The 25,980-nt window shown below is 45.6% G+C and overlaps 1 protein-coding gene across 2 annotated transcripts in view; it reads left to right on the forward strand.

Moving 5' to 3' along the window:
- DIDO1 (death inducer-obliterator 1) overlaps positions 1–25,980 on the forward strand; it is a 1,822,440-nt gene that overhangs the window by 283,501 nt on the left and 1,512,959 nt on the right. For both annotated transcript variants that reach the window (XM_044089904.1, XM_044089905.1), the window contains exon 3: positions 19,837–20,596. In XM_044089904.1, the coding sequence (XP_043945839.1) occupies positions 19,837–20,596 (760 nt within the window). The remainder of the gene's footprint in view (positions 1–19,836; positions 20,597–25,980) is intronic.

The raw sequence follows: 25,980 nt of genomic DNA on the forward strand, positions 1-25,980 counted from the left end.
TATACCCATGCTCCCCGTAGCAAGACTGCACATGAGGAAGCTACAATGGTATCTTCGGTCAGTCTGGACCCAGCATTCCCATCCCCTGGAATTCATGATACCTCCTCTTCCCTGCCTGAAACAGAAAATTCAGTAGTGGCTGGGACAGATGGCCAAGAACCTAGGCATTCCTCTCCAACCACTCCCACCCACTCAGGTCATGCATACAGACACTTCAGATTTGGGCTGGGGGGGGGGGACAAATCTAGGCCAAAGACAGGTGCAAGGTTTGTGGCCAAACTCACACAAACCCGAGCACAGCATTGTCAGAGATGAGAGCTATCCTCCTGGCTCTGCAAGCCTTCCTTCCCGACCTCCAGCAAGGCCCTCTCAAGAGTTTCACAGACAATATCAGTGTCTTGTGGTATCTCAGCAAACAGTGAGGGACCAAATCCCACCTCCTTTGCAGACTAGCTCTGCAGGTCTGGGAACTGACCACTACAGGCAATTTACATCCCCTTCCTTTACAACTCCCAGGCATATTATCTCAGCAGAACCGTCTGAAACAACCACGAGTGGATGCCTCATTGAAATGTCTTCTTGGATCTGGTCCACCAGTGGGGTACACCTCAAATGCACGTATTTGCCTACTCCATCAACAGGCAACTTCCTGGCTTCTGTACCAGGACACCAGTCCACAAGGCACTGGCAACAAATGCCTTCTTCATCTCTTGGAAGAGGAAATTTCTGTATGCACCCCCCCCCTCCCAATTCTGTCTGATTCAGAAGGTGCTGCTGAAAATTCATCAGGACACGCACAAAATCTTGCTGGTGACTCCCTACTGGCCAAGACGACGCTGGTTCCCTCTCCTCCTTCATTTGTCCAAGGGCCCTCAGTGAACCTCGTCACATCACAAGGGAACACAGATACACCCACAGTGGCAGTCTCTGCACCTCACCCTGTGGTTGATGGGATTCCGATTCCCTTTAGACACCTGTACAGCGAGGACGTGCTCAGTGTCCTGCAGGACGCCAGGAAACCTAATTTAAGAAAATCGTGCGTCTCTGTGGAAAAGGTTCTTCATATGGTGTCACAAAAGACAAGTTGGACCCACTGGCAAGCGACATCCCTCTGATTCTGTCTTACCTGTGTGAACTATTGCAGACAGGTCTGGTTACTCTTCTTTGAAAGCACACTTGTTTGCAGTCTCTGCCCGTTTCCCTCTGGATTCACCCGTAGCATCTAGACTTCCAGCCAAACTCTTCCTCAAAGGGGCTGTTCATCTGAGACCTCCCAGGAAACCATCCCCTCCTCCCTGGGACCTTAACTATGTACTAGAAAAACTGTCCTTGGCTTCCTTTGAGCCAGCAGACAAAGCCTCCCTAAAATTTTGCACATGGAAAACTTATCGGTGGCTTTGACCTTAGCTAGGAGGGTCTCAGAGCTACAAGCTCTGATGGCTACAACACCTTTTCTAGTCTTCCACCTTGACAAGGTTACTCTAGAGACTAACCCGTCGTCCTCACCCAAGGTAGTGAATGACCTATCTTTTAAACCAGGCCATACACTTGCCCACTTTTTTCTCCAGTCTGCAGGGGGATAGTGAGAGAGTACTCATTTCCTTGATGTCCACAGACAGCATTGGTTTTATCTTCATAAAACCAAGTCCATTAGGAAATCTGATCAACTGTTTGTCTTCATCCACACCAGAGCCCCGGGGAAAGCAGTGACCAAACAGACCATTTCAGCCTGGATCTCAAGGGCCATTTCCTTCTGTTACTTGTATCATGGGAAAACCTTGCAGGGCAATGTTAAAGCCCACTCCACCAGAGCAGTGGCCTTTTCTGGAGCCTTCTTTAAGGGCCTAGACACCAACACAATCCTTGAAGCAGCAGCTTGGTCCTCAGTGCACACTTTCAAACATTACTAGCTGGACCACACCTCTGGGGCCATGGCGGGGTTTGCCAGGGCTATCCTTCACGGATTCCTTAACTTCTTGCTCTAAACCGATGTCATTAAAAGTTAACAATTGTATTTCTTGTGGAAAGCAAATACCTCAGATTGTCTGCATTCCTTGCTTAGGCCCAGACCACGACGTCCCTCCTTGTTTTGTGCCTTATTCAAACCTCGTACTGTTCGTCGTCTGTTAATTTTCGCATCTAAGTATTTTGGTACTCTGTTCAATTATCCAGAAATGGCTTCGGTAGGCCACCCGACTACTGATGTTCCAAAAAAACGCAAAGATAGACAGAGACAGGCTGCATAGGTCCAAAGCTGCCGACGACGCTTCCGTTAAGCTAGTTGCAAATTTGCTGGTACTCAGTGAGGCGCTTTTGCAGCCCCTGATACCCGTTACTTCAGATTCACAGGCCTCTACTGAGACCCATTCGGAGTCCGATATGGCACAAGATGCTTCGACTGTGGTATCTACTTTGGATAGACTTCAGCAAAGAAAAAAACAAGTAACCAGTTGCGGTAAGCCCAGAACCTCTACGTTTGCTGACCAGAAATGTTCAAGTTGCAAAAACCACCATAATATGTTAGCATACACTTCCAAAGTTGAATAAGGCCACAATGGGAGACGAAAAATCAAATGAACAAATCCTTTAATCCACAGCTCGAAAGAACAAACACAAACTTAAGCACAAGCGCTTTCGCCCGTTCGTAACAGGCTTTTTCAAGTGTACTTGCTTTACAAAAGACGCTGCTTTTATATACATCAAACGTACCATGTAATTAGATAATTTAAATTAGTTAATTGAATAATAATAGTTGAAAAAGTGATAAAGTTGAAGAACCCTGCAAGGCATCTGATGTAGTTGCAAAACTCATTGTCTCTGTCTAAATCCAAGTCCGCATAAAACATCATTTTGAAAATGCATTCAGAAACCATTAAATAATGAATGCAAATAATTCATAGGCATTAAACCTATCTTGTAATCGCTAATCTAATGTGACTTGCTTTAAACATGCTGACTGCTTGATAATAATAATAAAAAACTGTCAGGATATAATAAAAATGGGATAAAAATACAATAAAAATGCTTTCATGCGCACTTTCTGTGTTTTACAAACCACTTTCATATAGGAAAACATTTTCACTAGTGTGGTCTTACGCAGAGCCAAATCCCATGCCTAAAACATTTTCTAGTTTATAGTCAAATAACTTGTATTACTGAAATAACTTTAAATATGTAAATAAAAATGCATGATAAAAATACATAAATACGTAAATCTGTGCACATTAAATTTATACGTAAATTGACTAACTAAAAAATTTTACATTACTTTAAACTCAAATGCATCCCTTTGCGTATTTATCTACTTTGGATAGGTCTGGAGCCGCTGTGCAGGCACCGGCTTCTGAGGATGTTTTCAGGCGTACTGACTTGCATATTAAACAGACGCCATCTTCTTCTTCAAGGCCTAAATCTCGATCCACTACTAGAAAACCGACGCCCAGACCGCATGATCAGGCCCCTATGCCTAAAAAACAAGTAAGAATGGCTGAAGACCTTATTACTCTAATCAGGGGAAGCCACCCTTCTCCCTCTGAGACTTGGAACTGATTTTCCTTCTGATTCTTCTGATCGGGATTCTGAAATTTCTGTTTTTTCTGGTGAACAAGAGTTGCCGTTTTATACCTATGAGGATTCTGATGCAGAGGACTCAATTCCCTCTGCTACCCCACCAGAGGATACTCTTAGGGAGCATTTCCGCTGAAACAGCCAGAATTACTCTGACTCCAAAAAGATGCTTAGGGAATTTTTACTCCTACCTCAACACAGGCCTTTAGCTATCCCTCTTGTACTGGACAGTGTAGTTGATGCCTTCTCGGAATCTAGCCTGGCCCCTGACTCTCTACCTCCTGCTCCCAGAAAACCTGACCGGTATTACAGGGTACCTGACTCGCAAGTTCTTCTTTAAGAATCCTACTGCGGATCCTGAGACCATTTCACAGGGATCCAAAGACATTAAAGCTGCTACTGCCAAAAACCCGACCCCCTCTGATAGAGATTCCAGGGCCCTGGACCGATGGGGTAAGAAGGTTTGCACTTCTGCAACTTTGGCCATTAGGGCCTTAAACTGCCAGTTTCATGTGTTAAAGTATCGGCTGCATATTATTGGATTGCTTAAACAGAAAATGATGTTGATTCCTGACTGTGCTGAAAATAAGGAATTACAGGATTTAATGCAGTCTAATGAACAAGTTGGAAATCATACTTTGCAATGTGGTTTTGATTCATTCATTTGAGGCATCTTGCAGGGCTGCTGTCACTGGGTCTGTACTTAGAAGGCATGCTTGCCTTAAGGAGCAAACTTTGCCAGATCATGTTAAAGCTAAATTACTGAATGCTTCCTTAAACCAAGACCATCTGTTTGGCAGCCAAGCAGAAGTACTTAAGATGGAGGAAAAAGCTAAATCTATGCAAACTGTTAAAGATTTCCTGCATGTACCTCAGGGTTCAGTCCTGGTACCACTCTTGTTATCTACTTCTCTGAAGTACAAGCCAACACTAAGGGACTCTGGCTAACGAAGTTTGCAGATGACTGCAAACTGGGAGCCATTATAGAATCCCCAAATGATGTAGATATTCTACAAAAGGGCCTTACAGAAACAGATGCCTGGTGCCAGAGCCATGGGCTCAAGCTTAATGCCAAGAAATGGTATAGTTATCCCCTTTGGAAAAAAACATGTACCCATGAACTACCACATAGGTGGCAGGACACTAAACATCGAAAGTGTGATGAGACTTGGGGACACAAGTGGACAGTGGTCTCACTTTCGATAACCACAACAGTCAGGAAATCCTATGTGGCACACCTCATCACTAAGGGCTTTTCATCCAGAAAAAGAGGTCATTGTCCCACTGTACTCATCCCTCATTAGACCCATTATAGAGTATAATGCCCTATTTGGTATGTACCTCACAAGACATCTGCAACAGCTGGAAAGGCCACAGAAATACCTCACTAAAAGAATCACAGGCCTAAAGCAGATGCCATATGCTGACAGTCTAAAAAAACTCCAGATATACTCTGTGGCATATAGTCTACTGAGAGGCTATTTCTACTTAACATACGAGGCCATGTCAAACCCTGAGCTGTTGGACATGCTCCACTTAAAGAAATCCCAATCCCTCAGAGCCACACGCCCCAGGGATCTAAACCTTATCACAATGAACAAAACATGCTGGAGGGATAGGTTCCGGACCCAGAGACTCCCCATACTCTGGAATAGACTGCCCATACATGTCAAGCAGAGCGCCTCATTGGCCCTCTTCAAAAGGAACCTTGATGATTGGATGGGAGATAGGAAATTCACCCCGGGGATCATGTCAGTCGCCCTGCTAGACAGGGGCCCAGAGAAGTAAATATTGTGGGAAGAAATTTCCAGAGAATTGTTATGGCTAGGCTTGCATAGGCCTTAGGGCCAATAGCCTAGTACCAACCTATGAACCTATGTACAGCCTCCCAGATTTACTAGGCGCTGGCCTTCCAAGAATTGGTCCTTTCCTGCCTCTTCCAGGCCTTCTCAGTCCAAACCCAGAACCAGCAGACCACCCAGGCTTCAGTCTCAAGGTACTCACAGGCCTAAGCAGTGGGGGGCTCCCACTTCCAAAGCTGGAAGTAGCAAGACACCCCCCTATGGTAAACTGTCACAATAACTTAACTTTAAACCTTCCAAGCCCTGCTCAACTGACTGCTCCTTTAGGGGGAAAGATCGCCTTGCATGCAAAAAACTGGGAGCTCATTACCCAAGACAAATGGGTTTTAAATATAGTTTCCCCAAGGATAGAGATTCCACTTCCACTCCTTACTAACCCCAAACAGTTTGCCAGACCTACACCCAAATCTGTGGGTAGAGGTTCAAAAGCAGGTTCTCTGTCTTCTAAGCTTAAAGGCTATGCATCATGTCCCAGAAGAGGAATTGGGGCCATTGTTTTTACTCAATAATTTTCCTGGTACCCAGAAAAGACTATTCCTGGCGTTCTATCCTGGACCTGTCTATCCTAAACACCTTTTTGGTAATCCCAAAATTCAGAATGCTAACTCTTCATTAGCTGCTTCCCATGCTAGGCAAAAATACCTGGTTGGCAACACTGGATTTAAAGGAAGCCTACCTTCACATCCCAATAAGGGAATCTTGCAGAAGATACCCATGCTTCAGAGCAGGCTACATGCACACTCGGTTCTCTACACTGCTCTTTGGCTTATCTACTGCGCCCAGGGTATTCACAAAGTGCCTAGCTCCAGTCATTGCATTTTGCAGGCAAAAATATATTCAAGTATACCCATACCTGGACATTTGTCTAATTCAGGCAGAAAGCCAGGACATGCTTTTAAATCATCTGGCATTTGTAAAGAAATTGCTAACTTTTCTGGGGTACACAGTAAACAAAAAGAAATCACATCTAGTACCCTGCCAACAAATTATATTCCTGGGAGCAAGCTTGAATACAACTTCCCATATGGCCTACCTCACGCCAGAGAAACAAGTTCATTTGACAGCCTACTTCAAACTACTGGCCACAAAGACCCAGCTATCTGCAAGGAAAATTCTGCAAGCCCTGGGGTTCATGGCCTCTTGTATTTTACTAATTCTATATGCAAGACTGCTTATGAGGAAACTACAATGGTATCTAAAAAAGTGTATGGTGTCAACATTTCAGGACCTAGAATCAGCGATTCCTGTCATCCCTTGTCTAAAGACAGAGTTCCCTTGGTGGGCAGAGGTTTGCCATCACTACAAGGGACTGCCATTTACTCTACCCCTTGCTGCCCAAACCCCAACAACAGACTCATCAGACTATGCATGGGGGGCTCACTTGGCAGGGTAGTGCATTCAGGGCAAATGGAACCAGAGTCAAATGCACCTGCATATCAATCAAAAAGAAATGTTAGCTGTACAGAATGCTCTGACGGCCTTCAAGGATCACATTCTTCTAGGACAATTATTGGTAAAGACAGGCAACACCACTATTATGTGGTACTTAAACAAGCAGGGGGGAACCCAGTCATACCCTCTCTGCAGACTAGCCATGGCTCTGTGGAGCACAGCCTTGAGCTACCAAGTGCACCTACAAGCTCAATTTCTGCCAAGCAAACTAAATACACAACCAGATGACCTAAGCAAAAATCTCATGGACCCACATGAGTGGAAACTGGAACCAAAGATAATCAACGTTTTGAGAAACAGATAGGGGAGCCCAGAGATAGACCAGTTTGCCTCCCCTCAGAACTATCAGTTGGACAAATTCTGCACAAGGACTCCCCACAGACAAGCTTTACCTGTCAGTTTATGCCTTTCCCCCTCTGCCTCTCCTCACCAAAGTGCTACTAAAGATTAAACAGGACAAACCAAGGACAATACTTATTGCACCAGACTGGCCACACCAACACTGGTACCCACTCTTGCGCAGTGTGTCACTGCTGGATCCATGGCACCTGCCTCAGACCCCTGCCCTGCTGTCCCAGCAGGAGGGCCAGATTCCGCACCCACAGCTTCAAACCCTGAACCTTGCAGCCTGGCTTAATTACCTGATCTCTCCCTTACCCATCCCTCAGTAAGCAAGTGATGGATGTCATTCTGGAGGCAAGGAGGCCTAGTACTAGAAAATCCTATGCTGAAAAAACGGAAAAGATTCTGTTCCTGGAGCCAAACTCGGGGGATGGGCACAACAGTGCCCAATTTACAGTACATTCTTCAATACTTAAGTGAGATGCTTCACAAGGGCCTTTCCTTTTCTTCCATCAAAATTCATGCCTTGGCCTTTTCAACACATTATAATACAGAGCCACCCCTCTTCTCTCATCCACTGCTGAAGCAATTCCTCAGAGGAGCCAAAAATTTAAGGCCACCCAGGAGAGCCCCTACTCCAGCCTGGGGGACCTTAACTTTGTATCGGAAAAACTCACTCTACCTCCCTTTGAGCCAGCTGCAAATGCAGAGTTGAAATTCATTTCTTGGAAAACAGCCTTCCTTTTAGCCATCACTTCAGCTAGAAGGGTGTCTGAATTACAGGCCCTCATGGCAGTGGAGCCTGTCATCATCTTTCATGTGGACAGGGTGTCCCTTAGGACCAATCCTTCCTTTATGCCCAAGGTGGTATCCAGTGTGGCCCTTAAGTCCATTAATTTGCCAACCTTCTTTTCTAATACACAGAACAATTTTATTTTATTTTATTTATTTATTTATTTATTTGTTTGTTTATTTTACATTTGTTGACTGGGCTAGTCTAGCTGGATATATGTCCATTTTCAGTAGAGGCCCGGGGAGATGAGCTCCAACATTAAAAAAAAAAAATGAAAATAAAATACAATTACATAAAGAAATACATATGTAATATTCATATAACAACATTAAGACTGGAGACTGTTATGAAATATTAAAATGCAGTACTTAGAAAAATAAACAACAAATTATTGTTATATGTGACTTACATATAATGCTATTGTTATGTACAGTGTTTTTTTTTTTTTGATAGCTAGTAGGAAGGATATATAGATCAGTGGATGCAAAATGAAGTGGATTTAGGGTTCTAAGGATGTGGAATTTCGTCAGGGGTCAAGAAATAAAGGTTAGTCAGGATTAGTACAGGGGCGCATCCATTTTGTTTTAAGGTAGAGCTTAAGTTTCTTTTTAAAGAGCGGTTTTGAGGGAATACTAGAAAGTTCAGAGGGAAGTCTGTTCCAATCTTTTCCAACAGTGTTAGAGAATAGGGAATTACCAGCCTTGTTGTTTACTTTGTCAATATTTGCATGAAGTTTGTGTAGGGGTAAATAAGAGTAGATAGGTGTTTTGTCAGGTTGATGAAGAATTTGATGGGCAATGCCTAGTTTAATTTTTAATTGCTGCTGAAGTTCTAGCCAGCCTAGTTGTTTTAGATTAATACAGTGGTGGGTTGTAAAAGGGTTGCCTGTGGCAAATTTGGCTATGTTGTGGTAGGAGTTTTCTAATTTCAAAATATTCTTTTTTGATAAGTTAGTAAATATGGGAGAGGCATAGAGAAGTGGTGTGATAAGGTGCGAGTGGGCTATAGTTTTTCTAGATTCTGAAGTGAGGAAAGGTTTGATTCTGTAAAGGGAGCCTATTTTTTGTTAATCGTTTTCACTGTGTTGTTTATATGGGTGTCAAAGTTAAGGTTATTGTCAATGGTAATGCCTAGTAGTTTGGTTGTAGGATCTTGTGATATAGGTGTGCCATGTTTGGATGTTATAGTAAAGTCTATGTAAGGAAATTTACTGGAAGGTGTGAAGAGCAGTTTAGTATTTTTTTGGGTTAAGTAGTAGCGTTGAGAGAAACATTCTTCTACAGAATTAAATATATGTTGTGTGAGGGAGTGAAGATGTGATACAGATGTGGCTGAGCAAATTAATGTAGAATCCTCTGCGTATTGCATGCATGTGGCTAGGGGAACTACTTGGTGGAGGTCATTGATAAATGAAGAAAAGAGGAGGGGACCCAGTTTGGACCCTTGGGGGACACCAATGTTGACAGGTAGTTGGGAAGATAGAGTGGAGTTACAGACTACTGCTTGGTGTCTATTATTTAAGTAGGACTTAAACCAGTTAATAGGTTAGGATTCCAGAGACAAAGATTGAAGAATTTGTAATAGTATCTGGTGGTTGACCATGTCAAAAGCCTTGGATAGGTCTAGAAAAAGTGCAGAGGAAAGGGTGTTATGCTTACGATTTTTGTTGATTTTTTGTCTGTAAAGGAGGAGGAGGGCAGTGGTGGTGCTATGGGGAAGTCTGAATCCATGTTGGATATTAGAGAGTAAGTTATTTTTGAGAAGATGGTCAAGCAGTTGCTTGTGTATACATCTTTCCATAATCTTTGATAAGGGGGGAGAGTAAGGCTATAAGGGCGGTAGTTGGAGATATCAGTAGAATATCCACCCTTATGAAGAGGTAGAATGAGAGACTTTCCAAAGTTTAGGGACATATCCCTCAGTGATGGTTCTGTTGATAAGAATGGAAATTGGGTAGGCTATAGATTTGGCCACTAATTGCAAGTATTCTGAGGGTAATAGGTCTGCATGGTTTGAGTTTTTTGATGAGGGAAAGAATGTAAGTTGTTGGGACAGGTAGGAAATGAAATGGGGGGAGGTGGGTTTATGTTGCTGTTAGATATGTGTTTTTGTTGGAGAGTTGACTGGCTAGAGTTTGAATAGTTTCGGTGAAAAAAGAATTAGTCATTGGCTGTTTGGTTGGGGTTCTTTGTCAGAGCCCTGAGGGTTGGGTGTGAGTGGTTTACTTGGTTGAAGTAACTGATTTATGTTAGTCTACAATTTTTGTGGGGTATTTTGGCGAGTTTGCTGAGGTTTTAGGTAGTAGTTTTTTTATCGTTTATTATTGCTTTTTTGGTCTCATTTCTCAGTTTGAAGTTTTGGTAATCTGCTGTGTTTTTAGTTAAGCGAGCTTTGTTCCAGATTTTATTTCTGAGACTGATTTTTTGCTTAGCTTCTTTTGAGAGCCCAGGGGGCAGATTTGGTTCCAATTCTTAGAGCGAGTGGGGCATGGTTGCTGAGTATGGTCAGAAACTTAGAATTAAAGTAGTCTACAGCTTCATCTAGAGAAAGGTGTTTTAAGGGTGTCCAGTTACATGCATTCAGTTCATTTTGGAATAGTTCCAAGTTGAAATTTTTTTTTGATCTGATTATTAGTTATGTTTTGGGTAGGAGGGTTGGTTTTAAATCTGATATAGTGACCGCTTATATCATCAGGGAAGGGTACCTGTTTCATAAGTATGGGGTTGATTATTGGTGATTTATCCAGTCTAAGGTACTTTCTTTTTTGTTAGTTTTATTTATTCTAGTGGGGGTGGTGATAGTTTGAGAGAAGCCATACAGGTTAATATGGTTAGTGGGATGTTTGTTGTTACAAGATTGCCAATCTATGTTTACGTCACCTAGGATAAATGTTTCTTGGGGTAAGTTTAATGATGGCCAACATAGGATGTTTTCAATTGTAGGAATATTATTTCCTGGTGGGACATAAATGCAAATAATAAAGATGGATTTGGCCGCGTTTAGTTTAAGTTTGGTAATAAGAATTTCAGCATTGGAGTCCTGAGGAGGTTTTTGGTGGAAAGTGGTTATTTGGAGGCTAGTTTTAAATAGAATAGCTATTCCACCACCTTTTTTAGATTCCCTGTCAAGGCGTAATATATTATAGCCAGGAGGAATGACTTCAGTGTCTCTTGTTGAAGGTTTTAACCAGGTTTCAGTTAGACAAATAATATCAAAGGAGTAGAGTTCTAAGAGAGCATGTAGTTGAGTTGTTTTATTATTAATACTGTGTATGTTGAGGTTAGCTATTGAGAGCGAGTGTTTGGGTTGTTTTAATAGTGGGTTATCAGTGGGTTTTTGGTCATTGGTTTGATTAAAGGAGGAGCCAGTTGGACCTGGGTTTGGGTGAAGATCTCCATTGCGAAATAAGAGAAGTAGGGTTAGATATGCTGTGTTTGTATATTTACTTTGATGAAGGGGTAACCTTCTAGGATTTGGGTGAACATATTTTATGTGGGTTATCCTATGATATTTAAGTAAAAGATAGCTAGGTGTAGTAGTTTTGTTGATGTGGTGGTTGAGGTGGATAGGATTTGAAGAGGAAGTTTATTTGGGTTGGTGAGGTGTGATAGTAGTGGGTGTTCGTAGGAGGTTATGATGTGTGCTAATATTAAAGGGGAATAAGTGAGAGCATGAGTGAGGTATGTCTGAGTACTTTGCTATGGAGTTTGTACATTTTAAAGGTGGGTAATTAAGTTTTGGTAAATAGTACAAATGTAGTGGGAGTGGTATAGTAAGGCTAAGGTAATGGTGTATGAGAGAGGGTGTGGTTGAAAAATAGAGGTATGGAGGGAAAGAGAAGATTGGTTAATTGTGGTCAGGATTGTAATTGGGGGAAAAGGGGAGGGGGGTGTGGTTAGGTAGGTATAAGCCCGGATGCACTGGGGGTGGGTGGGAATTGGTGGTAGGGGAGCAGAGTGAGCCCGCAGGGCGAACGGAGCGGGAAGAGACATGAGAGTGGATTGTCAGGGGTGACAATCAGTGAGGAATGAAGAAATGCAGGTAAGTCAGAAGGTAAGAGATTATGGAGCACTGTAGAGAGGCTGTTAGGAGTAGGTGTATGTGGGGAATAGAGTGTAAATGAAGATATAAGGTGAAGATAGTGAAATAGTCAAAGGAAAAGCTGGAATGGCAGTTAGAGAAGTAGAATAAGCAAGGGAGAAGAGAGAAATATTTGCAGCTGAAATAGGGGGGCTACCTAGTGGTCAGTCCTTTTACTCCAGTTAAGAGGGTCTCCTAAGGGGATGTCTGGCCAGGGATAGGGGGAGGTAACCAATACTTTGGTATAAAGATGGTATGGGCTGAGGTCCAGTATATTTGGAGAGAAAATAAAAACTTGGAGCGGGGGGGGGGGGGGGCTTGGCTGCTGGCTAACCTAACAGAGAGGCTTGCCTACCTAGCAATATCTGTATCGAGTTCTACTTCATACAGTTGCTTCTAAGCTATAACAACACATACTTTCACTGTCTTTTATCAGGGTGTTTTCCCAGGGAGTCAGTAGACAGTTTCTTAGAGTTAGGTTAACTTTCTTAGGCGTCCAACTGGGTGTATTCAGGTGAAACTAGTACAGGGAGATACAGGAACAGAAGGTTTCACTGTCCTTTCACAAAGGAGAATGGATACTGCACTCCTTGGACGTGCACAGACAACTTAAATTTTACTTGGACAGGACTAAGCCTCTCAGGAAATCTGAACAGCTCCTGGTTGCATTTGCTGCAGGGGCAGAAGGGAAGGCCATTTCAAAGCAAACCATTTCTAAGTGGGTAGGCCATTGCATTCTTTTCTGCTACAAGCACCATGAAAAACCTACCCCACAGGGGATAAGACCTCATTCCACCAGGGCTGCATCTACCTCTAAAGCCTTCCTCAGAGGTGTTCATACCAGGGACGTCTTAGAAGCTGCTACCTGGAGTTCTCTACATACCTTCCCCAAGCATTACCACTTGCCAATGTTTTCTAAATCCAGAGCTGGTTTTGCCACTGCGGTCTTGCAGGGCCTTATTGATGGTCCTAATGCTATCTAATTGCCTCTGCCCTGCCTTAGCTTTGGGAATCTACCCAAATGTAATGACTGCAACAGTGAAACACGAAGAACATAGTGCAGATGTTCATCGTGCATACAGCTGCAGTCATAACAGATGGGTTCTCCTGCCGTCAGGCGGGTCCTCGGTCGACCGAATTCCAAAGTCTAGGTCCGGCGTCGGTTGTCGTCGCTACTTCCCTGACGTCAGTGCAACAGGGGTATAAAAGAACCAGCCGACGCCATTTTCTTCAGTCTTAATTGCCGCGCGGTGCCCGAAGCAGAAGCAGTTCACAAGTGCCGGTCGGCCAGCTCCTGAGATTACGAAAATTTGGAAACCGAAGTCGTCTTAAAAGCTAAGTACTCAGTTGGGGAAACTTTTCTTGCCTCAGACCAATGTCAAAGTTAATAATTGTATTTCTTGTGGGAAGCAAATACCGCATAAGGATTTCCATTTCCTCTGTATGCCTTGTTTAGGCCCAGACCACGACGTCTCGGTCTGTCGCTTTTGTGCTACATTCAACAAACGCACCATTAAGCGTCGGGCGGAGTTCGTCCAGCATTATTTTTGGAAAGCATTTAACTATACTATGTCGTCGGATACTCCGACTCCGGTTTTGTCTTAAAACGCAAATACAAGGACTGACACACGAGGTCCACGGCCTCTACCGATACCACGCCAAAGCCGACTACACGTGGTCGGGTTCTCAGCAAGGCGCCTACGCAGCCCCTGACTACTGACGACACTACTTTGACGGTGTCTCCTGTGCCTGAGGTCGCAGGCTCCTCGGCCCACACCCTGACTACAGATATCGAAGCCACTCTTGGTGTTGAAACTCAGAATGTGGACAGGTCCACCTCCACTCAAGGTGTCTTCAGACCTTCCTCTTCTTTCTCCATCAAGGCTTTCACAAAGTCTAAAGCAACCATGCACTCTAAGAGACCAGCTACACAGGGCCCATCTCCAGGCCCCATGCCTAAGAAACAGATGCTTAAAATGGCTGAGGATTTAATTACTCTTATCAGAGGTTCTCGGCCCCCACCGGACAAAAGGCCCAGAGTGGAGGAAGATTCCCCCTCCTCTGATCAGGGCTCCATTATTTCAGAGCACTCTGATGATCAGGAACATTCTTACTCCCCATTTGAAGACTCTGATGCAGAGGAGCCCATTCCTTCTGTATCCGCCTCCTGAGGATTACTCATTTGGGGAAACTTTGCATACCTTAAGGGAACACTTCCACTGGGAAGGCCAGGATTATTCAGATTCCAAGAAAAGGCTCAGGGAATTTCTCTTGCTACCTCAGCACAGGCCTCTGGCTATACCTCCTGTCTTGGACATCCTAGATGATGATTACTCGGAGGCCTGCCTTAACCCGGAGACTCTACCTCCAGCTCCAGTTAAGCCTGACAGGTACTACAGAGTTCCTGACTCACACCAATTTCTATACAAAAGCCATGCTGCTGACCCAGAAACCATCTCACAGGGCCCCAAGGGTGTTAAGGCCTCCATTGCTAAAAATCCATTGCCTTCCGAGAGAGATTCCAGATCCTTAGAAAGGTGGGCAAAAAAGGTATATACCTCGGCTACCTTATCCATGAGGGCCTTAAACTGTCAGTTTCATATGCTAAAATACCAACAGTTTTTGTTATCACAATTGAAAAGTAAAATGTCACAACCTGAACAACCAGACTTGAAGGAGTTGCAGGATTTGATGCATAATGCAGAACAAGTGGGTAAGCCTACCTTACTATGTGGTTTTGATGCTCTAGAGGCCTCATGTAGAGCTGCTGTTACAATATCAGTCATACGTAGGTATGCCTGGCTCAAGGAACAAGCCTTGCCTGATCATGTCAAAGCTAAATTACTAGACGCCCCTCTTCAAAAGGATGTACTATTTAGTGCTAATGCTGAGGAGGTATTGAGGAAAATGGAGGAAAAGGCTAAATCAATGCAAACTGTGAAAGAATTTCTACACGTTCAACCCCCACGTTTTAGAGGAAATTGGCCTTCCAAAAACTGGTCCTTTCCTGCCACAGACAGACCCCAAAGAGGCAGATACAGGCGCCCGAGGGGCAGCGGACAATCCCAAGGATCGTTTAGAGGCAGACAATGGCAAGCTCCTACACCAAGAGGTGGTGAGGACAACTCGCAATCTTTCAGAAAGCAAACCCAATGACTTTCCCCTTTGCATGCCCACCAGGTCTCAAATGGCAGCCCCCTTAGGAGGAAAGCTGGCATTATTTTCAAAAAATTGGCATATTGTCACAAAGGACAAATGGATCCTGGACATTATAAACAGCGGCTACAAATTCCACTTTCACACCCTTCCAAAAATGAGAGGCATGCCAAACCTACCACACAATCAAAGGGCAGAGGCACAAAGGCAAATTACAGATCTCATAAACATGAAAGCTATTCAAGAGGTACCTACGCTCGAACAAGGTCAAGGTTTTTATTCCAGGCTATTTCTGGTGCCAAGGAAGGGAAAAGATTGGAGACCTATTTTGGATCTGTCCATCCTAAACACATTTCTACTCGTACCAAAATTCAAGATGCTCACTCTACAGCAACTTCTTCCCATGCTGGGCAAGGAGTCTTGGCTGGTAACATTGGACCTCAAGGAGGCATACCTGCATGTCCCAATCGGACAAAATTGCAGAAGGTACCTCAGATTTCTTGCAGTTTCAACCTATTATCAATTCTCTGCATTGCCCTTTGGCTTATCTACTGCGCCCAGAGTATTCACGAAATGCCTGGCATCAGTAATTGCCTACTGCAGACTTCAAGGGATACAAATATACCCCTATTTGGACGACTGCCTGAGCCAAGCGGACAGCAAGCACATTCTTCTGAAACATCTGGCTTATGTAATAATGTTATTGAACTCCCTGGGATACACAGTAAACAAAAAGAAATCAAGGCTAATACCCTCTCGGAAGATAATTTTCCTGGGTGCCAATTTGGTCAGAAACACCCAGATGGCCTGCCTCATGCCAGAGAAGCAGCGGCAACTAATTCAGTACTTCAGAACACTAGCAAATTGCACCAGGCTGACTGCAAGGAAAATCCTGCAGGCTCTGGGATTCATGGCATCTTGCATCTTACTAATCCCATGTGCAAAGCTGCATATGAGGAAACTACAGTGGTACCTGAAAAACATATGGTCTCAACACAGCCACAGTTTGGAACCAATAATACCACTAATTCCATGTCTGCAAAAGGAATTTCTGTGCTGGGCTCAAGCATGTCAAACACAGGTCTTCCATTCAGCAAGCCTCAAGCAAATCAAGTCATCACAACAGATGCCTCGGACTACGCCTGGGGGGCGCACATGACAGATCGGTGCATTCAGGGCAAATGGTCCCAAAAAGAAAAGCACCTTCACATCAATCAAAAAGAAATGCTAGCAGTAATAAATGCTATTATAGCTTTCAAGGACCTTCTACAACCAGGTCAACTATTGATAAGAACGGACAACACCACAGTTATGTGGTACATAAACAAACAGGGAGGAACACATTCTTACCCCGTATGCAGACTGGCCATGTCACTTTGGAGCATGGCCATGGACTTACAAATGGAACTGCAAGCACAGTACTTGCCAGGCAAGGAAAACACGCTGGCAGACAACCTAAGCAGGAATATGACGGATCCACACGAATGGAAATTGCATCCAAAAGTTTTTACAGAAATAATCCAGGAATGGGGAAGGCCAGACATAGATCTCTTTGTCTCCCACAAAAATCATCAATTGACAAAATTCTGCTTGAGGATCTTCCATCCAAAGGCCTGGAGAGTGGACGCTCTCTCTTTCAGTTGGACATCAATGACAGTTTATGCCTTCCCACCTCTTCCTCTGCTGCCCAAAGTTCTATTGAAGACCAGAGCAGACAGACCAAAGATGATTCTCATTGCTCTGGACTGGCCAAGGCAACACTGGTACCCACTCCTGAGGAGCCTGACCCATTCCCCACCATGGACCCTGCCTCTAATGCCTCTTCTTCTGACTCGGCACAGCTTCAAAACTCTTCACAGCCAGCTAAAAACACTCAATCTAGCCGCATGGAAGATTCCTTAACATCACAACAGGCCCTACTCTCCAAGGAGGTGCAGGATGTCATTTTGGAGGCCAGAAGGCCATCAACTAGAAAAGCTTACTCCGCAAAATGGAAATGTTTTTGTGTCTGGAATGAGAAAAAGGGCCAGGATCCTGGAAAACTGAATTTACCTCAAATACTAAAATATTTGGCTGAACTGCTAAGCAGTGGACTTTCTTTCTCCTCCATCAAAATCCATGCCTCAGGCATTTCTGCAGAATACAACACTGATCCACCTTTATTCTCTCACCCTCTCTTAAGACAGTTCCTCAGAGGGGCTAAGAATTTAAGACCTCCAAGGAAACAACCAATACCTGCTTGGGATTTTAATTTCATTCTGAAAAAACTAACCTTGCCTCCCTTTGAGCCAGCTGCCTCATCAGATTTGCAATATTTGTCCTGGAAAACAGCTTTCCTTCTGGCTATCACCTCAGCCCTTAGAGTTTCAGAACTACAGGCTCTCATGGCTGTCCAGCCTTTTATAATCTTCCATCAGGACAGAGTTTCCTTACGAACCAACCCGTCCTTTATGCCTAAAGTGGTATCCAGGGTAGCTTTAAATCAGTCCAAACAAAGTCCTATGCACGGGGGAGTGTACAGCCAAAACCAAATCAGCAAACACAAAAAACATGTTTGTCCTACACTGAAGAAGGCAGTCTTTGCCGAAACCGGTCTGAATATTTTTTGGAATTAAAGGACTTATTTATTTTTACATCCGTGTCTGCTTTTGCTGGCCTATTTTTGTGTTAGCTTTAAATCAGGCCATACATTTACCTACTTTTTATCCTAATCCTCAAAACAAAGGGGAGAGATTACTACATTCCTTGGACATCCACAGACAACTGCGTTATTATTTGGACAGAACATAGCCTTTCAGAAAATCAGAACAGTTCTTTGTGGCCTATGCGGTAGGAGCTCAAGGAAAGCCAATTTCAAAACAGACAATCTCAAAATGGATAGCCCACTGCATACGCTTTTGCTATTCCTTTCATGGCAAAACTGTACCTACAGGCATTAGAACTCATTACACCAGGGCCACAGCCACCTCTGCAGCCTTCCTCAGAGGAGTTCCTACCAAGGATATTTTGGAAGCAGCCACTTTGAGTTCTGTGCATACCTTCTCCAAGCACTACAACCTACCATTATACTCCAAATCTAGAGCAGGCTTTGCCACTGCAGTCTTACAGGGCATTTTGGCTCCTCCTAGTTCCACCTAGTGCCTACCACTCCCTTCTTAGCTTCGGGATTCTACCCATCTGTTATGACTGCAGCTGTATGCACGATGAACATAGTACAGTTTTGTACCTACCATAAATGTAGATGTTAGAGTGCTAATACAGCTGCAGTCCAGGTTTCCCTCCCTCCTTCCCCTCTTGGGACAGGCCTATAGGCTAACACATCCTCATACAACCTGATTGGGGTATTCATTTATGATGTATTTGCTTGCAACTACTGTATTTTGATTATATTGCACTGCATTATTACACAAATTTATGTATTGCCTTCCTTCTGGAGGCACCTGACATCTGGGGCAAGAAAAACTGAAGAAAATGGCGTCGGCTGGTTTCTTTATACCCCTGTCGCACTGACGTCAGGGAAGAAGTGACGACAACCGACGCCGGACCTAGACTTTGGAATTCGGCCGACCGAGGACCCGCCTGACGGCAGGAGAACCCATCTGTTATGACTGCAGCTGTATTAGCACTCTAACATCTACATTTATGGTAGGTACAAAACTGTACTTTGTGTACACTTACCATAAATGTAGATGTCAGAGTGTATTCACTGTTGCAGTCCTGGTTACCCTCCCTCCAGCCTCTTGACTTCTATTGACTGTACCTCTATTTTTATTTACTATGCTTAAAGCTTTCTGGTGTAGTTTTTTTTTTTTTTTTTTGGAGGTGTAACCTGGTATATAATTGCTTCCCATTTTGGGGGCACCTAACATCTGGTGCAAGAAAAACTGATGTAATGGCATTGGCTGCATGCTTTATACCCCTGACTACCTGGCGCCATGGAAGATAAGACAGCAACAGACGCAGGACCCAAGACTTTGATAATCAGGCCGACTGAGGGCTTCCTGCAAGCAGATAACCCAAATGTAATGACTGCAACAGTGAATACAGTCTGACGTCTACTTTTATGATAAGTGTACGCAACAGTACTCTTTCCATACAGCAGTACCTTATTCCCCCCCTCCCCCCAAGTGTGTGTTCTGCCATGTCTTATGGTAGTATTCTTTTTTGTGTGGCATTAGTTTTGCACTGATTTTCTTTTGTAGGTGCCGAAATTTGAATATACCATTTGCAGACATAGCAGTTCACTTTCTTTTGTAGACAAACTGTGTGTGTAGCCTTAGAAATGTAAAATGAAAATTTGTCAAAAAAGCATAGAATATGAAGAGCAACATGACAACAGAATTTATTGCATATTGTTTAATCATCATAAAGGAGAACAAGTTCTAATTTGCTGATGTATTTGTGAAGTGCAGAAGAATTATAGGCCCAATATGTGTTAACAGATTTATACCTGTCTTCTACAATTTGACCATGACAGTGGGCTTTTAGTTTGTAGTATCTAGGTTTGAAGAAGTAGCTAAATGCTTTGATGCGATACTTTGTGCATTGCAAAGTTAACCCACTGCTCTTGGTTTGCTCATTTAGCATCGCCTCTTGATGAAAAAAGAGACGAGAGTGAGGACGAACGGCCAAGACTTATTAATCCAACGAGTAAAGAGTTCAAGAAGACATGGGGATTTCGTCAGACTACTATTGCTAAAAGAGAGAGTGCTACAGAGTCAGACGAAAACCCTGAGCAGCAGCAAAGTCCTTTGGTGCGCAGAAGTGGCCGTCAGATAAAGAGAACCGAACGAATAAAAGAATTTCTGAATGAGGCTAGACGTCGTGCAGGAAAAAGGTTGTTGCACAGCCTTGATGATTCCAGTGATGTTTCCACTCCAACAGCTGGAGATCCAGAGACTTCTTCTGTAGGTAGTTATGAGGGCATCACAGACTGCCATTCTAGTGAATGTTTCGGAAGTGCCAGTGAACGTTTGTTGTCTGCTGTAAGTATCCAAGGTAGAATTGATGAATCCATGAATTCAGATAGCGATAGTGATAGTGATGAAATGACATTAAAGGAATTGCAGAATCAGTTGAGGAAGAAACATTCTGAACTGATCACCCCTTGTCTGGTTAATATTGTAAAGATGGACCCTTTTAAAGGCGAGCCCAAGAGTGAAGTACGTACTCCATTTATAAAGTTGCGTTCACCTCTCCAGGAAAGGAAGGAAGTTTTGAAGTCTTTACCAGCAGAGACAGACAGCAGCTTAATCCCTAACGATGACGATCTCAGAATAAAGAAAGTGGAGGTTTATGATCCAAAAGCACTATACTGCATTTGTCGACAGCCTAACAACAACAGGTAAATGCTAGGAAATTTTTTAACTTTACTTTTAAAGATAATTCTTGAATTGTAATGTGTACAAGTTTAATAGGTATGTTACCAATACATAGTCTGGATTTTCACTGTGTATAATCTGTACTGTTTCTCTCTCTCTCTCTCTCTTAACACCCCCCCCCCCACTGATCCATGAAGGTGATGTCTAATTGTGAAATGGGGGAGATGTAAACCTTTTTGAATGTAGATCCCCTGTAACTATAGTGTTCAAGTCATTGTCAGGAATACTTTAACATTGTTATAGCTGTACTCGGGGATCACTGCTGTGTAATTCCTGATCTGAAGTAGGAACTTCATTTGTCAGCAACCTGTGGGATACGGATCCGATCTCTGAGCCAAGCCGGCAACTTCTAACATAGCATAGATCCGAGCTCCTAGCCCCTCCCCCTTACCCATAATCCCCTGCTTGCCCTAAGTGACGTCAGATCTAGTTTGCCGCTCTTCAAGCAACAGCTAGGTTCAGAGCTCTTGGCATTTTGTGAGAAAAAAAGTTTTTACATTTTTTCTTTTGAGTGACTGGTTGTGTGTGTGATAGGTTTACCCTTTCTCCTTTTACATATATAACTTACTTGTTTTATTTTGAGTATAATTCTCCCTCCCCCGCTGGTCGTAGCATGTGTGTGTGACTGGATTAGGGGCCTAGTGAGTGTGCTTAGTTCAGTATGTCGGAGGCCCCTAAGGCAATTTTTTCGAAATGCACCGAGTGTGGTCACAAGCTTTCACTGGCTGATGGCCACACTCGCTGCGTTAGGTGCCTTGGGGTTGAACACCTATCTTTGGGTTGCGCGATTTGCACGGCTTTCAACCCCAAGGCACTCAAGGATCGAAGGTCGAAGCTAGTTCTGGCGGGTCTTCTACCCCCAGACTCTGCTTCGGCCTCTGGTACTCGCTACCCTCCCGGTAGCGATCACCCCTGCCTCCCTTCCTTCGACCGGGACTCATCCTCCCGCATCGGCTCCGGAGGATAGGGAGGCCAGGAAAGAGAAGTGGCGGGAGAAGCACCTTAGGCGGTGGGCTGAGGACTCTTCATCGGCCCCGCCCGCCAAGAGGGCTTCCCCGTCCAAGTCTTCTCGATCTCCTCCTCCTCGGACCCGATCCCCTTGTTTCTCCCCGGGTCCCGTGGAGGAGGTGATCCGGTCCCCGTCGAGGTCATCGAGGCGACACTCCAGGTCTGCCTCGGTGGCCTCGTCGAGATCCACTTTTAGCATGTCTGATGGGGATATGGACTTAATGATGAGGAGATTCGTCGAGGCCCAGATGCAGATGGTAGTGCTCCTGCCTCCCCCCCCCCCCCCTCTGGGGGGGAGATCGACCCCTTTTTTCGCTCCTATAGCTCCTTCTCCGTCCCGCATTCCGGGCTCGGAGCCGAGCCACGTTGGATCCGGGGGTAGGTCGGAGCCGACCGTGCTGGGCACGTTGGCTGCGACTATTCCCTCGAGTCTGTCGGATCTGACCTCTCGGAGCCGTGGGCTGAGCTTCGGATCCGAAAGATTCTGTGTGCTTTCGGCTCCGTCCCGGTCGGAGCATACTGGTCCTTCGGATCCGACTTTCTCTGCGCCGGGTCCGATCCCCGCTTCGGATCCGAGTGGGAGTCGGATCTCGGATCCTTCTGAGAGCGGCTCCCCCTCTGCTTTCGCTGAGGTGGAGAGGGCACTGTCGAGTGCTTCCAGGCCTCCGGTCCTGGCTTCGGCTCCCTCCTGCACTCCTCATCTGATCCTGGCTCCCCTCATCCGGACCTCTGGGCAGCCTGCCTCAGCTCATTTAGGAGTTCCAGTGGAACAGGTTACAGCCCGTGAGGACTCCTCGGACAGCCCCCCCGAGGAGGTTCCCCACAAGGCAAAGTGCAAAAGGAGGCACATAGACTCCCCTGAGAGTCTCACAGAAGATATGGACTTGGATGAAGGGGAAGGCTCCCCGAGATCACCCCCTGATGATGTCTCCTTTGGAGACGTCATGGAAATGCTCAAAATCAGAGGTGGGTGGTCTGCCCCCAAGGCTTCCTCTGATGAGTCCGTATTCCTTGAGGCGTTCGAGGCAGGACCATCTACCTCTTGGGTGTCCCCTCCACCCGACCTCCTGGTGGATCTCATATCCTCTAGGGCTTGGAAGGAACCGGACACCGTAGAGCTGATCCCCAGACGCCCAGACAAAATTTTGAGCCCCCCTGCAGAGAGATCCCATTGGAGCAGAGGTCCCCCTGTGGATGCCATGTTGGTGGCTGCAGCCACTAAGAAAGAGTTGGCTCAAGAGAGCCCCACGGTTCATCCTCAGAGCAAGGAGTCTCGTGCGATGGACCGTCTTGGGAAGCGGGCCTTCAGTTCAGCGACCTTCTCTGAGGGCCTTGATCTATATGGCACACATTATTAGGATGCAGCGGGACCTAATTAAGGAATACGCTACTTCTCCCCCGGGGTCCATGTCGGAGGGAGACGAGGATTTGTACTCTTCCCGAATGGCCACCCTCCGCTCTATCTCTAATACCTCTATGCGGCTATTGTCTCATGCTACAGAGGGAGCCGCTAGAGCAGGCGGAGTCGGGCTTGTCATGAGGAGACAGGCCTGGCTCCGTCACTGTGACTTCTTAGAACCCTTTAAGGCGTCATTCGCAAATGCCCCTTTTGATGGTTCTGCACTGTTCAGCAAAACCGTTCGCCGTCTGAGTCCGCTTCTCTGCGCCCCAGAGGTCTTTTTCCAAGAACCAAAAGGGTCAGAAGAAGATGTGGTTCCGAAAATCGCATCAATCTCAGTCTGCTCAGGACAACCAGTCCTCTCGTGGCAGAGGAGGACAGGGAGGACGCCGCCCCAGAGGCAGAGGGGGTCCGAGGAATTTTGGGTCCAGAGAACCTTTCTCTGAGAGGCCCACGCAGAACCCCTGAGGGGTTTCCCGACTGCTCCACTCTGGAGGCAGTCGGGGGGCGTTTTGCAAAGCACCTGGCAAAATGGGAGTCCATAACAGATCGCTGGGTGCTTCGCATTATATCCAGAAGTTACCTAATCCCTTCATAGCCAACCCCAGAATCAGAAGCCTTCCCGACGTCCCACCCAGTCAAAAGAAGGCGGCCGCTGCAGAAATCCAGCAGCTTCTATAAAAGAGCCATCCAGCCCGTCCCCCCACATCAAGTCGGATCAGGGTTTTACTCCAGGTTCTTTCTGGTGCCAAAAAAGACGGGGGACTTTAGGTCCATCCTCTACCTCTCTTTCCTAAACCTGGTGGTACCCAAACCAAAGTTCCGAATTGTCACGTTGCAATCCGTCCTCCCTTTATTGCGGGAGGATGACTGGATGTGCTCTATAGACCTCAAGGATGCATACTATCACGTTCTAGTGGACAGGCGTTCCAGGAGGTTCCTCCGCTTCCGGCTGGGAGCCAGTCACTTTCAATTCAGGGTCCTCCCCTTCGTTCTCACCTCAGCCCCCCAGGATGTTCACCAAGGTCCTAGCGGTAGTAGCGGCCCACCTGAGACTCCAGGGAATTCAGGTCTTTCCATACCTGGACGACTGGCTCCTCACAGCCCCAACAAGGCATCTACTTTGCTCAGGCAGGGACTATTTTCTCGGTCTGGCTCCTCTATTAGGATTAACCATCAACATGACCAAATCCTCTCTCATCCCTACACAGATGCTAGATTTTATAGGGGCAAGACTGGATTCCAGAAAGATGCTTGCGTTCTTGACTCCAGATCGACTTCGGAACCTGATGTTACACGTGCAGGCCATTCTTCATCTGCTAACTCCTTTGGCGGAATTGATTCTGAGGGCCCTAGGATCTATGGTGGCTGCAATCCCTCTGCTACCATTGGCCCGGTTGAACATGAGGATTCTACAGTGGACCCTCCAGGTACAATGGTCCCTGTCTTGCAACCCTCTGTCTCACCCAGTTTCCTTAAGCAAGGTTTGCAGTAAATCGCTCCTGTGGTGGCTCCAGTCTCCCAACTTCAACACGGGCCGTCCCTTCTCACTACCTCCACCAGTCGGCACAGTGACCACGGACGCTTCTCGCCTGGGGTGGGGGGCATTTTTCAGGCAGAACAGTCCAAGGCTCTTGGAACGACATAGAGACCTCTTTGCATATCAGTGTCCTAGAGATGAGAGCGGTGCTTTTGACGTTGCAAGCACTACACAACTCTCTTCCGGTAGGGACAATTGCGGTACACAGACAACATGTCGGTAGTCTGGTACATCAACAAACAAGGGGGAACCAGGTCTTACCTCCTTGGCCATGAGAGTGTGGGAATGGGCGATTTCCACCAACCGCTTTCTCATAGCAACGCACATTCCGGGACAGTCCAACATTTTAGCGGACAGGCTCAGTCGTACTATCCTGACTCCTTACGAGTGGTCTCTCAACCACCGAGTGACAGAGCAAGTATTTGCCCGATGGGGGCGACCTTGTTGCGATCTTTTTGCCTCTCCTTCAAACACGAAATGCAGCGATTACTTCGCTCTGATCCCCCCTCCAGGGAAGTCCCCGAGAGACACTCTAGTTCATGCTTGGCCTCCCGGTCTGCTTTATGCTTACCCTCCTCTACCCCTGATGTTGAAATTGTTACAGAAAGCCAGGCAGCTGGGGAGCAGAATGATCCTCATTGCCCCATTCTGGCCTCGTCAGATGTGGTTCCCTTACCTATGGTCTCACCTAGTGTATCCACCATGGATTCTGGATCCCATTCCGGATCTCATCTCTCATCCTCTCGGTCTTCAAACTCCGAACCTGGTCAACCTCAAGCTGACTGCTTGGTTGCTCCAGTTCCACTCCTCATAAGGACTCCCGGGATCTCATCACCGGTTAAAGCCATTCTTGTAGCAGCTCACAAGCCTTCCACCAGGAAGGTTTATCGGAGCAAGTGGAAACGCTTCACCATTTGGGCAAAACACCGTCGTTTAGACCTGTTTACAGCCCCGATATCATCGATTCTAGATTTTCTAACCTCTCTCTTTCACCAGGGGGCTAGTTCTTCCACAGTCAAGGTACAGCTGGCAGCAATCTCGTACTTTCATGTGGGGCAAGAGTCTGGTCCTATTATCACTTCCAAACTGTGCAAGACCTTCCTCAAGGGTACCTTCCTCCTTAGACCTCCAGTTAAAGAGGTGGTACCCCCATGGGACTTATCCTTAGTCTTGCAGTCCTTGACTGGTCCCCCATTCGAACCGGCTGCCATGGTTGATCTCAAATTTCTCTCTTGGAGGACGGCCTTTTTGGTGGCCATAACTTCAGACAAAAGGGTATCGGAATTGCAAGCCCTTTGCGTCAAACCACCATATTTGGTTTTTCACCCGGATAGGGTTTACCTCAGAATCAACCCGTCCTTTCTACCTAAGGTATCTTCAGAAGCGAACATCAATCAATC

Source organism: Protopterus annectens, chromosome 12.part0 (assembly GCF_019279795.1).
Source record: "Protopterus annectens isolate FY-2018-M chromosome 12.part0, PAN1.0, whole genome shotgun sequence".
NCBI classification, from domain to species: domain Eukaryota; kingdom Metazoa; phylum Chordata; order Ceratodontiformes; family Protopteridae; genus Protopterus; species Protopterus annectens.